Below are 17,907 nucleotides of genomic sequence, written 5' to 3'. Positions count from 1 at the left end.
TGAATGCTGTACACTGCAGAGCATCATGTGGTGTTTCTTACAATTTCACAGTTTACTTTACAGGAGAAAGCTTTCACACTGGCTGTTTGTCCCAGTGTTTCTAGTGCAATGTGTAGGATTCCTCTGTTTCTTATTTACAGCAGTGCAACTGTAAACTGAAGATGCTTCAAAAAAACAAATGAGCCCCATCCCCCTCCTCCATAATATTTAAATTTCATCCACATTTTAAAGCTCACAATCCTTTTAAATTGTTCTTTTAACATTACAAAGAGGAAGCCTGCCCGGGGAGTAGATGTATGTATGTTTTGGCCTGGAGAGAAGTAGCAGGTCTGAATAGGATTTAATGGGGAGTTGTTTTTCCCTTTAAATCGACTTGCTAATTTTTTAGGTGTTTTACTGAAGCTGATGCCATTGTGTAAACTCCTAGTAAATGACATTATGGTGTCGATCAGGTCAACATTTACAACTGAAAACATGGATATGGTAAACAGTCTGCATCCCTGAGGCTGCGTAGGAATGGAGGGCAGCTCCTGACTTTTACATGAACTAGTAAAAATAAAACACAAAATGAGAAAGAATGACAAACTAGTTGACTCAAGGTAGCATTTCTACGTTTTTTTTCCTGAATACTTGCTATCAGTTGTCCAACAGTGTTTGCTGTGTTTTTTTCCATTTTTAAATAATACAACCTGAGATGATATGGCTTATTTGTGTTTTCTAGTGTATATGCTATGAGAATATTTTTAAGGAATACACCTGAACATGAGCCGTCACATCACTACTTTGCATTAAGACAGGCAGTGTTGTTTAATCACAAGCTATGTGGTTTCGTTGGTTCATTCATTAAGTCCATTTATCTGTACAAAAAAAAAAAAAAAAAAAAGCTACAGAAGGGGTTTTGATTTGTTTTTACTTTTCTGCTGTCTTTGTTTCTCTCTCCCTCTCTGCCCCTTCCTCTTTTCTCTCCCTGACCCTGTTCCTTGTGTTTGTGTCCTTTTGCAAGTCCAATTTGAATTTGTTGCCTGCAAACACTGGACAAATTTGGCAAAACTAGAAAATGACCTGGAAGTCAGTCATCCACCCAACAGAGCACAGCCCACATCAGAAAGCTCATGTCCTAGTGCACCCTTAGTCACTGCTAGCTCTGCCATTGGGCACGCTCGTGCTGTTATTCACCAAATATTTTAGTGCTGGAGCCAAAAAAAAAAAAAAAAAGAGCAGTCCTATCTGCTGTCCTTTCCTTACACCACTGTGAATATTGGTGCAGCCACATAATAATCAGGAATGGGAAATGGGAAATTAATTAAAACTGAAAAAAAAAAGCTTAGTTTCTTGAACACAATAAACTTGCTATGTAGTCCCTCACAATGGTCTGTCCACACAGAGGGAGGAGAGTGGCCTCACAGCATGGGGAACTCATCGTTCTGCATCAGAGGAGCTTCACGGTGCCTTGAGGTGCTTCTGGAAGCAGCAGTGCTAGATGCATCAGCATCATTTATCTGAAGGCCTGTGCTGAAGCTGGCAGCGTTGGCGAGGTCAGGCAGGGATTAATACCTCATTGCATCGCGTGTAAGTCGCCAGCCCCTGAAAGCACTGCCCAGAGGCACCAGTGGTTGAAACTGAATTTCAGCCTAAACCAGATTTGGAAGGTGCTATCTGTGTGGCTGGTGCTGCTCGTAAATTAATTCAGTGGCTGTATTGAGCAGTTGAATATCAGATAATAAATACTGTACTGAAGAGAACTGATCTTGATAAATTCGGAATGGTTGTACTCTTAACTAGTCAAATTAGCTATAGAACTATAAAATAGAAATGAGGATTTTGTGTCTATCTCAGTACTTGTTGTGCTGGTCTCTCTTAACATGGACAGGGCTTTCATTTGCATCTTAACACTTTGGTTTAGCTTTGTTTTTCATATCCTCGTAAAGATATATCTGATGCCCCAAATGTATTTATTTTAGTAGAACTAAATAATGATGTGTACACGCTACTGCAGAAGAACAAAAACAGGTACTTATTTTAGAAAATATTTTTGTTTATGAATCTTGAAGTTATAGGCTTAATGGGCCTTCATGCAAATATTCCAGATGTTTGAACACTGTTGTGTGCTAGTGATGATTAAGGACAAACTGATTCACTTAATTTTGCAAGTGAAAGCATAATTCTAGACTTTTCAGGATTTTTTTCTGTTGTTTGTTTGTTTGAAATGGATTTTCTTAATTCTTTCTTTTTAAAAAAATTGTTTAACAATCCAAAATTTAAATGTAATATTTCATTTTGTAGTCAATACTTTTTTCATATTTTTTTTTCTGTTTGCTATGAAGTATTTTCTGAATAATTGTGATTTTTTTTTCTTTCTTTTGTGGCCCAGAGAAAGCAAACCCAACAAAAATTGCCTGTTCTATCAGCTTTGGTTTGAGAGCATAATGTTCCCTCTTTTCCATTTGACCTGTTAGAAACTCTTGTAAAACTGCTCTGAGAAGGGTTGACCGCAGTTTTCTGCAGTGGTTTCCACCACTGCTCAGTATCTGAACATGAGAAGGCGACCAGCCAAATAACTCACTTCTGATGACTGGATTAATAGAAAGGCTTTCGTAGGAAGGGATCTTAAAGATTCCAACCCCCAAGTGGCCATTAACCAGTGCCCGTAGTGCTGCGTCCTACACTACAGCAGGTGAAGTTTCTATTCTAGCATCAGGTCTGATGGCACTACAGGAAAAAGTGAAGATGGCCACTGTCTGGAGGAGGCCATGGGATGGTACAAGAAGCTGTAAGGAAAGGGATTTCAGAAGGAAAGGGATTCCCTCAGCCTAGCAGGTGGCTGGTGAAATCCACAGAGAGCAAACATCACTGATTTTCTGTACTGCTACCAGTGGAGAAAATAGACTTGCTAGAGAGATGAAATAAATGGGGATATATCACATACTTAATAGAAAGATGGACTCCAGAAATTGTGATGTTATGTTGAAACTAATATTACCATAATGATATTTTTTCAAAACAGAAGCACAGGTATCTTCAAGCAGCTGTATTTCTGTGATGAACGAGCACATTACCAGTCAGTCCGTCAGCTCATAGTAGAGCAGAAGTGTTTCCACTGCTTGTCAAGTTTACTTCGGTGTTGATAAGTTACAAAGCTCTTAAATCAGGAATGGTCATCCAGTCTGTGGCACGCTGGCTCTTCTGGTTGTGTCTGTGCTTTGGTGCTGTTTCACTTACCACACTGCAGGGAGACTGCATGACGGTTCTGTGTTCCCAGTTCAGAAATAAATCAACTTGAAAGCTGTTCTGACCACAACAGATCAATCCAGCATGCTCTGCTTACTTCCTAAGAAACGTTTCTGCTAAAATTTGGGTGAAAATCTGTGAGTCCGGTATAGCAGTCAGCGGGGAAGAATGCACTGCCATTAATTATACCCGCAGCCAGAAGGACTGAGGGTACGTCAGTCCTAGCTTCACAAGGCAAATGCCTGCGTGTCTTAACAAGATCTACTGCTTGTTGTTTGAATTAGTTCATTTTGCATTAATTTCTAACCGTGAAACGCTTTTTGTAGATTTTCAAATAAAAAACTTCCACGCACCCCGATACGGGTAATTTCAGTGCTCCCGTTGTCCATTAACGGAGAAAACTAATGCACAGGCAAATAAATCTTGTGTCACATGTCAACAAATTAACAAAGGAAATGTTATGTCAACCTTTTTTGCATCCAACTGAGCGAATCTTGTATTGATTATGGTCGCAATTATCCCAGTTTTCTAGTCCAAGTGCAGAGCCAGCTGGTGATCAGTGGGAAGCTGGGTCACACGGTTTTGATGCCCCCCCTGTTTTAGGGAAATTAATATTCTTTGGGGCCATTCACTGGTGTGTTAACATCGTGCTCTGCTGTGCTCATGTCAGAACAACTCATGGGAGTGCTCTGCTGTAATCTCAGCTCTGTGCGCTGCTGGACTTACAATGTTAGAGTAATTTGTGTTGAAAGCTGGTCTGGAGTTCATCTGGGCACCCTGACTCGGTGCTTGACCACATTCATGTTTCTAAACAACAACAACAACAAAAAACTTCCCAACAGGAGGAATCTTCCCTGCACCCTTCTTTTAGGTGGCTGAAGAAAGCAGTAAGGTGTCAGAGCTGGGCAGAGTTCCCTCAGCCTCTCCTTATGTGCCACGGGCTACCTGACCGCCTTGGTGGCAGCATGGCAATGTCTTTGGTGTACTGGGGAGCCCAGAACTGGCTACTGGACTCCCGTCTCACCAGTGCTGAGTGGAAGGGTCACATCACTTCCCTTGCACCCTTGCTAATGCAGCCCAGGGTGTGGCTGTCTTTACTGCACGGAGGCATTGCTTACTCATGCTCAACTTGTCCACCAGCACCCCCAGGACTTCTGCTGCAAATTTGCTTTCTGGCTACTCAGCCCCAGCCTGTCCTGCTGCCTGGGGCTTTTCCAGTTCAGATGCAGGACTTTGCATTTGCTGTTTGGAACTTGATCATGTTCTTGTCAGCCCATCTCTCCACGCTGTGAGGGTCCCTCTGCACAGCAGCCTTGCCCACTAGCTACTCCTCCAAATTCAGTATCATCCAGTAATCTGCTGAGAGTGCAGCTGTGTTATCCACAAGTCTGGAGGTCAGGTTGTTCAGTCACGGTTTGGTACACCCGTACTGGGTGTTCCCAACATCTCCCTCACCCTTCATGTGCTTGGGAACAGCTTCCAGGAGGATTTGCTTTGTAAATCTCCCAGGGACCGAGCTGTGTCCAAACAGCTTGTAGTTTCCCAGATCTTCCTTCTTGCTCCTCTTCAAGGTGGGTGTGATGTTTGTCTTTTTTTTTCCAGTCATCTGAACCCCTTTGACTGACTCGACCTTTTGGCAGTAATAGCAGGCTCCCTGTGGCACCAGCCAGCTATCACAGCACCACCAGAGGTGTCTCAGCTGGCCTCACAGACTGTGCATGTACAGGTGGCTTAAGTGCTCTGCCTACTGGAGGTAATGCCATGCTCCTGCAGGCTTTTCTAGCAGGCTCATGTAGATGAGAAGCCTGAGTGCGGATTTTACTAGTAAAAAGCAAGGCAAAGAAGTAATTTCACCCTCTTTCATGTTCTTTGTCTCTGTGTTTCTCGCCCCGTTGAGCAACAGCCTCATAATTTCCTTCGTTGTCCTTTTGCTGATGTGCTTCCAGGAGCCCCTTTTACTCTCCCTCGGCATCTCACTAGATCCAGCTCCAGCTGACTGCATTGCTGCGCACCCAAGCAGTGTTTCTGCCTTTCTCCTGGGTAGCTTGTCCCAGCCTCTGCTTCCTTTTTCCTTTCAGCACTGGAGCTCACTCATGAGCTCCCTGTCCATCCGTGCTGGCCTGACACGCCTGCTCAGCTTTCTGCACAGCAGAGCCGACCATCCTTGTGCTTTCAGGAGGCTATCCTTGAAGACCAGTATTATCTTTACGTACCCTTGTAACCTTCAATGTTTTTATTTGGAGGGAAAACACTATCACGGTGCATAGAGGTCCAGGTCAGATCACAGATCTCCTCTTATCTTCCTTCCCCACCAAAGAACTAAAGACAAGTATTTTTTTTTCCTGTCATTTAATTGTGCATCATCACAAATACAATTTAAAATGGAAGTTTCCTCCAGATTCACTCTACCTTAGATGTTAAGATACTAGCACTTCTGTAATGATATGCAGCTTTGAAATAAAATTAACTCCAGCAGAAAGAAGACTTGATACATACAGCTCATTAGGCCCACTGCTGGCTTGAAGCCCTGTAGTTCTTTAAAGCTAGAAAGCAAATATTGTTTTTTCTACCTTTGTCTAAAATTCAGAACTGCTTGTGTAAATACAATTTTAGGCCATTGTGCTTCTCAAAACCCAGCTGCTCCTTTGGGGAGCACATTGCAGCACTTTTGCAGAAGGAATTTGTTGCCTCTATTTGTCTTATTTCTGCCAGTAATTGTTGCTGTGAAAGCACCAGGGCATGGAAGCGTATGGGTGGTAAATCCTTCTTCAGCTGCAGATGTTCCGTAGATGACAGCTATTCTTAAAAATATAAAGACAGAATATCCCAGTCAGGGAAAATATCATTTAACCTAACGCAAAATACCATTTATGTTGGCAGAAGTGAGAAAGGATACGTTTCAGGTTTTCACTGTTTTTAATAGATTTCATGTAATTTCTGATTACAATAGAACATTGAAGTGATTGTACAAGATCAGGTAATCTGTTTTTTGCCTATCTTTTACAGCAATATGCATAATGTCCTATTAAAGTCAGTTGAATTTATAGCGCAGTGGTTTCCAAAGACATCTTTAAAATGTTCACGTACTGTTCAATGCTGGCATTGTGAGTATACCTACTTATTTTGTACATCATATGAACATATATAAAAAAAATAACATTAATTTTACAATAAAATATTTCTCCTTTTACACATAATCACTCTGGATAATGCTTTGCAGCATAACACACAGTAATGCTTCCTAATTTTGTGCAACAAAGTTATTCCGTGATTCCCAAGAAGATGGGAAATAATATGGTAGTGAAACATCCTGTGAGGAAAGGATACATTGGTTGTGGTAATGTTCATGATTACAATTCCTAGAAGGTATTTAGCTCAGGTTCGTGCCTGGGCTGATACTGCCAACAGAGCTTGCGTTTCCAGAAAGAGTGAGAAAAGCTCCCAATAGTCTGTTCTTCAATGATTTTTTGACAACTGCATAAACGGGCTTCTGGTGTGTTGACCTGGAAAGTGTAATCTCAGTTGACAGGATGTGTACCGAGCTCCCACCTGGCAGCTTTTGATAAGAGCCGAGGTATTTCGCCTCTTCAAGTTGTGGGTTTGCAGCAAGATGATAAACATATGAAACGGAGCAGAAAAAGTTTTGAATTATATTAATTTGCATCCAGCACGCTCGTTTGTGACTGTGTTCTCATACGTGAGAACCTGCTGTTTGGAAAGTTTATTTCCAAGAAAAGCCCTTCCGCCCAAGTGTTAGAATTTTTGTCTGCAAAGTGAATGTGAATTGCTGGCACAGCGTTAGAAACCAGTGCTTTATTCCCCGACTCGATGTGCTAAATCAGTTTTGTGTGCTGGTTGGGGTAAACACGTGTGAATAAAAACCTACAGCGGCTTTTAAGGCAATGTCATTTTACAGTAGCAAAAAATTACAGCCCTTGAAAGCAAATGCCAGTAATATTTGTCTGACTGCTACAAAACCTCTTAGGTGCTGTCACGGCTCCGGTTCCAAAGGGTTAACTGGGTAGTAAAACCCAAGAAGAATGCAAAATGATCAAGAAATGACATGCTGCCTATTGTTTGTAGCTATAGGATCAAAATAACAATTATACATGCCAAATAAATTCTAAACCTGTAAAGGAGAAAAAGAGGGGGTGGCTGTAAGTACAGGTGCCAGAAGCATTAAATAACCCTCGCAGACAAGGTGCACCACTGTTGTCTTGAATGCTGCTGGGTCCCCCCAGTCTGGCATTTTTCCCCCTGCACTAGACAATGTGCATTCACTGCAGGAGACTCGGTTAAGCCTGCGTCTCCCAGACCTGCCGGCTCCTTGTGCCCAACCCGACACAGAGGTGCCTTTGTCAGTATAATTACCCTCCCCTTGTAGTAGAAATAGTTTGTTTAGGGCCTTCTTTGCAGGTAGAGCTGGTATAAGCAGGAATTAGCATGCTAAAGAACCTGCCCCGGCACTGATTTGGGTTTATTTATCAGAATCTTTGACTATCCGTTGTGTTTTTTTTTTTTCTTTTTTTTTTTTTTTCCCCTCCATTGGTGTATTCAGTGAGATAGTATCCCAGATTAGGAGCTTTAGGGTTATTAAAGGGATGGAAGGTGGGAGCCAAGAGGCGTGTAGGATCTCCCACCCATGTCATGCCTGGCAGGGCTGCGCCTCGGCCGCCAGAGCAACCCCGGGCAGGCCATCCTTACGGCTAGCTGGGGACTGATTAAAACTCCGTATGGCTTTCAGCACGTTGTCCACATCAAAAAGGCGCGAGAGGCAAAATAAATGTCGCTTTTGCTTTTCAAGATACTGCGGCCAACTTCCCTAAGCCGTCCTAATTGGCCTAGGCCGGTTGCGGATGATTAACTTGAAGTTAAACGAGGCCTGCTTTTAAACACACTTTCCCAGACTTTAAACGGGGCGATGGGGGGAAACTCTAGACTGTTGTGATACTGGAACGGAGCCAATCGGGGTTATTATTCAAGTGGATCCAAGTTTTGATCCGGGTTTTGTTTACACTCGGCCAACTGAGTTGATGGACATCCTCTCTCTCGGTGTCCCCGAACGCGTGTTGTTGGTGATATCAGCAATGTGCTCTTTCTGTCCTCTGAAGAAGAGCCTGTTAACGAAGGGGGAGGAATATTAGCAGCCCAGGTTTGGCTAAGAGTTGCTTGCAGTTGGAGTTTATTGATTTCCATAAGTTATTTTAGCTCTGTAGAGATATTTGGGAGTATGAAAGAAATTCAGGGGGAAAAGTGTGCACGGTGCTTAATGGCAACACTGCAAGGAAAATAAAAGTAATGTGCCCCGAGGGCAAAGGCAGCGAGGAGATTTGCTCCGAGGAAAAGTAGGCTCTAAAAATAAACCTTGGAAGAAACCGTGTTGGGCTGGGAATGTTTCATTAGTGAATTTCATAATTTTTCTGTGAGGTAAGTACAGTGCAGACATTTGATCGTTAAAAAGTTGTTTTTTCATACAGAGCTTGGTAAAACCCCAGTGGTTTGGGTTTTCTTTTTTTTTTGGAATGGACTGTCAGGGGACACGGACAGCTCCCAGTCTGTGAAGGACAAGAAGAAAGCTGAGGAAGCTTCCCGGTGGCTTCCTAGTGACTAGCAGAGATCTAGTGGCTGCTCTTAGATCAAATCTCTATTTTCTCAGAGGTGTTCTCAATCCACACATACTGGCATCTCCTGTGGACGGGCTTACAGGACCTGATTTTACCATAATGCCCTCTCTGGAAGGCACTGCAGGCTTTGCAGTATTCCTGACACCTTGCAACCCTTGCGTGTTTGCTGGATAACCAGCATCCAGCTTGCATCAGCAGTCTGTTTTCACTGCTGTTACAGTACAAGCTAAGCTCCCAGATAGGAGCAGGCATATCATTAGGTTTAATTAAATTCTGGGCGTATTAGCATGTCACCTGCGAAATGCCTGGCAGCGAGCCATGCCCTGGCGGAACTGTACAGCCAAGTGCAGGAACGAGGGCATCCCAGGAGGGCTGGAGGATGAACCTCAAGTAGTTTCACCACAACTCCACCCTGGCTTCAAAGAGAGGAGGCTTAGCCTCGTCCGCCAAGCGTGTCTTTCTGAAGCTTGAGCTTACCCGTTTCCTAAATCCACCTCCTGTTTGTGTCTGCCCGCCTGTCTCAGCCCTGGTGTGTCCAGGCTCAGGTGTCTTCTGGATCTCCGTGTTGGGCAAAAGCAGGCTGCAAGTCCCTTTTGCTGTTGGAGCAGGGATATTATTTGGTATTACATGTTGGTTGACCTCCTGTAGAGGCTTTTTTTTCCTCCTCTTGGTAGAAAACTTACCAAGCTTTGCTTGCTTGCTGCTACCCCAAAGTTTTCCTTGCCTATTTACTGCCCTCTTTATTTGAAACCCTCTGCACTGCTACTAACTACGTTGGCTGTTTGTACCACTTACACAAACGGGTATCAGGAGCTGAAGCTTGAAAACAAGCTGTATCCCAGGTCACTCGTACTCCAAAAATCACGAATAAATCACCCCGTTACTGTTGTGTGAAAGGGCTGGTGTTCTGGCCCTCTTCCTCTCCCTTGATACATGTTGCAATATCAATTGCAGTGTCTGCACAGATGCATGGACCAGGCTCTGTTTTCTCTGAGGTATTTATTGTAAGTGGGAACGATAAGGGATGGACCTGGCCTGTGACTTTTCTTTGGACATACCCTGAACTTCCTTTGCAGGCACATGGCTAAAGCATCAACTATTTACTACTTCTCAAAGGTACTCTCAGAGTTTATGCCAGCACACAACATTTTCTGTATTACCAATAAATAACTACACTACTAGGGAGTAAGGGAGAAGAAGCAGACAAGATAAATATAACAATAATAATCACTGAATCAAGAAACAATGCACAGACGCTACTCAGCAGAGTGAAACACGTGTATCCCACAAAATTTTGAGAGGAGGAATTGCTTTTCCTATAAGCCCTTTGTGATAAGACAAAAATTGTGATGTTGCTCCGTTTTCTGGTGTTCACAGTTCATCGTGTTAAATTTGTTCATTCTCAAAACCTGTTCTCTTTTTCCACACAGGGTGCTAAGGCGTGTTTTTTGCGTGACATTCCCTTCTCTGCTATTTACTTCCCCTGCTATGCTCATTTGAAATCTTCATTCGCAAATGAGGATGGGAGGGTCAGCCCTGGAAATCTGCTCTTGGCTGGATCTATAGCTGGTAAGTGCCCCAACTTCTTTCTGCGTGCCATTATGTCACACCTGCAGAGCAGTAGTTACAGCAATGGGAACTCTGAAAAGCTCAGAACTTGCAGCCTTGTGCCCAATGACATTTCTACCATGCTGTAGAAATGAGTTGGGGTTAAAAATAAAGATCCTATAAGTTCATGGTTTATTCGTAATGATCAGGAGGTAAAAGGAAGGGAAAGGTTTATGTTCTGATGTTTTGTCATCATCTCTAATCGTTGCTTGTGAAGTTACTGTGCTGTTGGCTTCGGCTGGTTGGCCGACTGGTAAAGTCCTGTTCATAATGGTTCAAATGGTTCATAAATGAAATCACTGAAACTAAAATCATGGCAGTTGTGAAATTCCTTGTGATCAAAGGAATCTTGAATTTTGTTGTATGAATCCAACAGCCATGCTGGCAGTACAGCTGTATGAACACAGACAGAACGTGATAAAATGATGAAACTCACTTGCTATCCAGAGTATTTGATGCACTTACTTGGCTTTGTGAGGACTTCATCCTTATCAGAACAGGAAAGCTTGAAAATAGTTCTGACGGTTTAGAAGAAGACTTTCACTTGAGAGTAGAACGTATAAGATAAGGTAGAAGAGGGAATGTAAAAATAAAGCTGAAACCATGACTATGACAAAAGGTAAAAACGTAGAGGGCTTGGGAAAGGTTCTGCCTGCACTACGAAGCTGCATGATGGATGGGTGCTTTTTTTTGTCTGGCTGTGTTGTGCTGGAAAACAGTTTCAGAAAGGGTCATCAGCTTGGATCCTGCTCTCTTTCCCACTGCAACAGAGACTTGGCACAGAAGAAGGCAAAAGGTGTAGCTTGTTGTCTTGTGTGCCACAAGCTGCTGCTTCCTAGTCTATCCAAATACGAAAGAGGTGCTGAGTATTAACCTTGAGCACTTGCTTGTTTCAGTCTGCTGCGTAGTTGATTTATAAGGTTTGTTGTTTGATCTGTAAGGTTTCTTCTCCCTGGGGAAGCTGTTCTCAGTCAGGATTACACACGGGGCTGTCCCTCCTGAAGAGCAAAGACCTTTTACAGCCAGTAACTGGATGTTGGCCGTGGTCGAGGCCAGTGCAGATCAGTCGGTGTGCCTTGCAGAAGCGCATGGCCTCGGCTCTGTGTGCTGGCTCTGCATTCAGAAGCTCGTAGGCCAGAGGAATCAACCCGGCACCAGGAAAAACAGCGGTGTTCAAATGGCTGCTGCTTAAAAACCCTTGTCCTCTACCCTCCCCCAGCCCAAAACAGAGCCAGCCTCCAAGCCCCTCATGGACGGAGCTTACATCCAGCTTATTTCTCACCCATTTTAGTGGAACAAAACAATTTTTGAACTTTAGATCATATTTACAGACTTGAAACATAAGCTGGCATTTTTAAGCCAAGTCATTTCTTAGATTTTCCTATTTTTCTCTTTCTAGCCATTGTCAGGTGATTGCAGACTGAGATAACTGCCCCTTTGAAGTTCAGGCACAGAAGCAGCCTTTATTGTTGCTGATATGGCTTCCCAAACTGGCTATAACGCCAATTTTATTCAGGGCTTCCTGTGAAATCCACTGTAAGTTAACTCTCATGAGCAGTAAAGATGGAGCACTCATCATGCTGCGCACAAAAACAAGAAACATCTTGACTGGATGCAGGAAAAGCGTGGTGGGGGGCGCACACATCAGCTCCCTTTTGCCAAGGGGAGGACACAACCAAAGCCCCGCCACCTCCCAGCTACTGGCTGGGGCTCTAAAGGACACTAGCTCTCCACAGCCCTCCGTACTGGGACGTTCAAGCTGGGGTTTAGCTGCTCACCTGCCTCTCTGGCCAGCAGGCGTTGCTGTGTGTGTTTTCCTCCCTTTTGTTCTTGCTGGGGACACGCAACGCGGCTGTCACCCGGCTGGGTCCGCCGCTGCTTCGTGCTGTTCGCCAGATGTCTCAACCTGTTGGGCCACGGCGCGTTCTGAAGAGATGCTGCTAATATCAGCTACAGGATATCTCCCTAATTTGCTCCATCTGCTTATTGCTTCCCCGAACTTCCTCCTCCTCCCAGCGCTCCTCTTTTTTTATTGTCGGCTCCCGCTGTGTAATTTGTCTCGTTGCAATTGTGAGCTCCTCGGGGCAGCGACCTGTAAAGTTTTATTTGTCTGTGAAGTCTTTTGTGCTGTATAAATAGCTCTGAAAACAGGATTTAAAAAAAATACCAACAGCTTTAAATGCAAACTATCCTCAGGAATAAGGAATGAGGAATAAGGAGAGGGAAGTCAATGTGTAGTAAGCAAAATTGTTTCTAAGTACGTCCTTTGGTTTTCCTTGAAAACACTGGTTGGCTTTTGAAGGACAAAAGTCCAAATTTAAATTGAAGACTCAGCCAATATCCTGGTGTGGGTAAGGATAAGCACAGAGGAATTTCAATCTTTCTAGAGCTGAGAAACCTACGCTGGGTTTTAGCGCTTGCCTGCCAGGCTGATCACTGTGCAAGTTCAGCATGTGTGTGATCCGGGGGGGGACCAGGAGGGGAGGGGGAGTTCTGATTTTGGTGGCACTCGCACATTTACATCTCTCAGAAGCAGTTTGCAAGAAGGGTGCTTTGGTGCCTGAAGCCAGACCATGCTGGTTTGGACAAAACTTGTTACAGAATTATTAAGCCTAAAAAAAAAAAAGGAGAGGAGATTTATGCATCTACATCTGACCAAGTTGGTTTGGAACAGACACAGGATGGAAAAGTAATAAAACCATAAGAGACAGTGTCTTCTGGGTGCAGTCTTGGTGCCTTTTTTTTTTTTTTTCTCCTTAATTCTAAACATGGGCAGCCCCAGTTTGGACAGGAATGAGTTTAGAAGTCCTGCCCGTTGGTAATTTGGTAGCTTTTGCCTTCGGCTGATGATCTGCCAGGGTAAATTTAAATCTTCCTCCGAGTGTTCTTCTGAGGATGTCAGCTGCAGCTTTGCAGCTGAGCAATCTGCCACCCCTAACGAGGAAAATGAACCTTTTTTTCGAGCCCTAGCCCTCGCGCCTTGCTGAGCATTATCTGGCTGTGGTGGCAGTGCTGTGTGAGGCTGAGGGGGACGTGTGTGTGCAGGCTATTCCAGCACAGCGTGCGGCCAGAGCGCCAGGAACCGCAGAGAGGCGTGAAAAGGAAAAGGAAAGACCGACCTCACCTCCCAAAACTTTGTGCTCATTAGCTATGCAAGTTTCTGGTTAGCGCCGAAAAATGCAGCCCGTGCCTCCCAGCTCGACAGGAAGCGTGTGAGAGGGGTGTTCCTCCAGGAGAGGCTTTCTCAGAGGGGAGCCGTGGCCGCCACGGCTGCCTCTTGCTGCTTGTTTGCCTTCCCAGCTTCTGTTGAAGGATGACATCTGCCCTTGGGGTTTGTGGCACTTGTGAGAAGGCAGCAGTGCCCCCCTAATGGTTTTTTCTCTTCCTAGGTATGCCCGCAGCCTCTCTGGTGACCCCTGCGGATGTCATCAAAACCAGGCTCCAGGTGGCAGCGCGGGCAGGGCAGACCACCTACAGCGGCGTGGTGGATTGTTTTGTGAAGATCCTTCGAGAGGAAGGTCCAAAGGCTCTGTGGAAAGGAGCGGGAGGTGTGTGAAATAGCTCTGATCACTGAGGGAGCTTTAGTTGTGTGTTACTTTGTCACTTAGAGACTGTTTGCTCTTCTTTCAAGCTCGTGTGTTCCGATCGTCTCCTCAATTCGGTGTAACTCTGGTGACTTACGAGCTCCTGCAGAGATGGTTCTACGTGGACTTCGGGGGAGTGTAAGTATGTGGTGTCCGAATCTGCCCGGGGCCCCACAGCTGCTCTGGGTTCTGTGTGTCCTGGATATGTCAGGGGCAGGACCTTACCATCACGTAGGGCGCATCTCAAAGGTTTTGTCCATGTTATTTAAGCCACACCACACCTGGATATTCCAGGACCTGCATCACAGCAAGACATTACCACATTTTATGTCACCATTTTGAGCTGGGGACCTGGGTTACGGAGACAGCAAGAGGCTAAATAATGGGGTGGGGATAAAGCTGCCAGGGATGTGTGACACCTACCAGGTCAGGACACACTCTGCATTAATCCTCGTTAGTGTGGTAAAGGGCATTTCGACACCCAAAAAAAGTCTCTAGGTGTCAGCAGGCCCGAATACTGTTTGATGGAGCCTCAGCTGTGCCTCCTCTGCGGGCAGTTCATGTGGGTGCACACGTTGCTATTTTAACATACCAGGAGCAGCTGCAGAACATTTAGGAAGCTTTGGGGACAATAGATAGAAAGCCACCACAAAAGTTATTTAAACTCTGCTAAGTTCCCAGATTGACTGTGTGTTGTAGCAGAGGCTGCTGGAGCACAGCTTCCCCACGCTGCAGTTTTGATTAGCAGACTACGAGCTTTATCTGGATTTGACCATCCCCTGTCTCAATGAAGGTGAAGGCCCATGACTGCTATTTGTCAGTACATTGCAGCTTTTAATTTAGTCACTCACTGGGAGGTGTGCTGAGGTTGATTTTTGGAGGAGATTTTTGTGAATGCTCGTTTTGCGCTATGGAAATTAATTCTTCTTATTATTATTTTGCAGAAAACCAGCCGGATCAGAGCCAGTTCCAAAATCTAGGATCACGCTCCCTGCTCCTAACCCTGACCATGTTGGTGGTTACAAATTGGCAGTTGCCACTTTTGCAGGGATTGAAAACAAGTTTGGACTTTACCTACCTCGGTTTAAGCCATCACCACCTACCTCAAAGGCTGCTGCAGCAGTAGGACCCTAAGTTTATTGCTGTAGATTTTTTGTTATTAGTTGGGAAAGAGCCACTTTTCTAATTGGTTAATACTTTTGTTCCTTTAGCTTCTCATCATATAAAACAATTTAGCTTCATTTGAGTTTTAAAGCAATTTTCATCTTAAACGTAATCATTTGTCTTTGTGCTTCCTTAACCAGATCACTGTGAAATTCTTACCAGTTGTTTTAAGTTTGGGACCATGAATGTATTTGTCCACATCTGACATGTGCTTGTGTTGGGAAGACACTAATTTTAGGTTCCATTTATTGGGGAGGGTTGGGTGAGAGCTGTGAACCAGATCATCTTACAGGCAATGCTCGGTTGCAGATTACCAGGGCGGATGTCACACATCGTCACTCAAATGGAAAAACTCAGTGGATATCACGGTGCTCGAAGCGGAATGATTCTGACTGTACGTGTAAATTGGTTATAAACTTAGTGCGTGGCTGTAGAGGTCAGCGAATAGAGACCCGGTACCTGAGTCTGCCAGGACAGCTTCAACTTTTTAAATATGTACACGCACAAGTTCTGTTTCTGGATTGTATTATGAAGCTTTTATGTGGAACATGTTTTTGTAATGGAAACCACATTTATAAATGTTTAGCCGTTGTATTATGTTACTGGTATCAAAATGCTCAAAAGAAAGTGTTATTGTCCATAGTCTTTGCACTTTATGGCAGTACTTTGGCATTCTACTACACATACAAGGAAATTTCATAACTAGGTGCCTATCTTGGGTTGCTGATGTTTGGAATTCAGTTTGTATATGCACTTCTAGTAAAACGCTGCTTGTTTAAATAACTGCAATAGAAAATTCATGCACTGTATCAATGGTACCTGCCTTAACTGCTGGCTTGTAATTGGCAAATAGGTGGTTTCAGATTCTTATTTACTTCATTGAGTCAACAGAGATTAAAATACTCTAAAAGAAAAGATTTTACTTAATTTTTTGGTGCCTTGCACAGTGTTTAGAAAATGATGTATTTATGAAGATAGAAATAAACCTTTCAAACAGATGCACACATGGTATTCTGTTACACAAATGGCATCGTACATCCAAAGGCTCGCTCGGCTTCATTTATGAAGTTAGCTTCAAGTTAAAGCTAATACTGGGACAAGGAGGCTATAGGAACACCTGCAGCTCGAGAACAAAGTTACCTGTATCCCCCTGTGTATAAAAGAAATGCATTGGTATGGTTGTTGCACAAAAAAAGAGATTTTTCTTCAGTCAGAAAACAGGATTGAAGCAATCAATGTTTTTTTGACCTTTCCCCTTTTTTATTTTGTTTGTTTGTTAATATGTTATAATCAATCTGACTATGTAGTCAGTCGAAGATAATGTTGGGTGTCTTCTGTGATCCCTCTGAAGACCAGGATTGGGCCTTTATAGAAGGATGCTGTTTTCTTCAGAGGGGTCAGGGGGTGTTGGTGCCTGCAATATTGATTGTAAACTGCGAGAATACCTAGATGCAGTATCCTTGCAGAAAAATAAGGGGCATGATATCACACTGTATTGCAATATGTTGAAACACTGACGTGGAAAGTGCTATATTGCTGTGTTTGTCTTCGAGTCATCATAAAAATATTTTCTTGGATGAAGTTATATTCCGAAGCTACTGGTGAGATGGAGCCGTGGCAGGAGCAGCCCGTGGTACCGGCACACCTGGAGGTGCGGGGAGAAGGCCTCAGCCCCATCTGTCCACCTCCGCCCAGCTGACAGCTCCCTTGTGTCAAAAATGGGTTAAAAAAAAAGTTGCCCCTTGTACCTCTCCAACATTAACTATCAGGGTTTTTTGGTTGAATCTTGTCATAAAAGTTAAACGTTCTGCCTGGGTGCTGCCCCTCATGCCCCGGCCTGGCAGGTCCTGTACCCTGTGTGCCTGCCAGCCCAGGAACAAGGCCTGGGAGCAGCTCTCCCCTCACAGCTCTGTCCCGCCAGGCCCCAGCCTCCCCCATTTGCTGTCCCCTGGGGGTGGGTCTGTCCTGCACCTCTCCTCAGGGCCAGCTGAGGGGATGGAGGGGCTGAAGAGCCCCTGAAGGCTCCAGCGAGGAGCCTGTGGTGGCTCCAGTGGTGCGTGACCCAGTTCAAAGTGCTCTGAGCTCTGCCCGGAGATCTCGGGGAAGATCTTTCGAGCACAGTCGGCTTCCCCCAGACACAAAAGGACGCATTCCTGCTCTGAAAAGTTTACAGGCCAAGAAATTGCAGGATTGCCTTGCAAACAAACAAAAGGCCCCGAGGCCAGTGTTTAGATGTTTGTCTTCTTGGGGCTTCTGGGCGAGTTATGCAAAGCCTTGGGAGGAACTGGATAAAATGTGACCTCGCTGGCTGCCTGCGAGTCCTGCCACCTCCCTGTGAGGGGGCTTGCCAAAAAAAAAAAACAAAAAGGATGGGCTATTGGTGATACCCATTGGTGTGACAGCAGGCTGGGGGGGCTCTCAAGCAGTCCCCTCTTGTGTTTCTCAGCCACGCAGCACCCGAAGGATGCTTTTCTGCCTGGTCCCCGAGGAATGGGTTGGGTCTAAGCTGCCCTAACAGCGGCAGCTCGCAGGGATGCCTTCACGAGCAAACATACCACAGGCTTCAAAAATAACTTGGACAGGTTTTTCTAAACCTGCTAAATACAGGAAACCTGACAAACCGCTCCGCATCGTGCTTCAGCAGGGACGGGCTGCTTGGGGATGCCCCTGCTGCGTGCCCCGTGGCATGCCAGCGCCAT

The 17,907-nt window shown here is 44.6% G+C and overlaps 1 protein-coding gene across 6 annotated transcripts in view; it reads left to right on the top strand.

The window, feature by feature from the left end:
* Positions 1–16,206, top strand: part of SLC25A13 (solute carrier family 25 member 13) — a 98,691-nt gene extending 82,485 nt beyond the window's left edge. For all 6 annotated transcript variants that reach the window (XM_068673994.1, XM_068673996.1, XM_068673993.1 and 3 more), the window contains 4 exons: positions 10,283–10,421; positions 13,850–14,008; positions 14,092–14,182; positions 14,989–16,206. In XM_068673994.1, coding sequence (XP_068530095.1) covers positions 10,283–10,421; positions 13,850–14,008; positions 14,092–14,182; positions 14,989–15,178 — 579 coding nt within the window. In that variant the 3' untranslated portion in view covers positions 15,179–16,206. The remainder of the gene's footprint in view (positions 1–10,282; positions 10,422–13,849; positions 14,009–14,091; positions 14,183–14,988) is intronic.
* The last annotated feature ends 1,701 nt before the right edge of the window (positions 16,207–17,907 follow it).

The sequence above is a fragment of the Anas acuta genome, chromosome 2, assembly GCF_963932015.1.
Source record: "Anas acuta chromosome 2, bAnaAcu1.1, whole genome shotgun sequence".
Lineage (NCBI taxonomy): Eukaryota > Metazoa > Chordata > Aves > Anseriformes > Anatidae > Anas > Anas acuta.
This window is presented reverse-complemented; position numbering and strand designations above follow the sequence as displayed.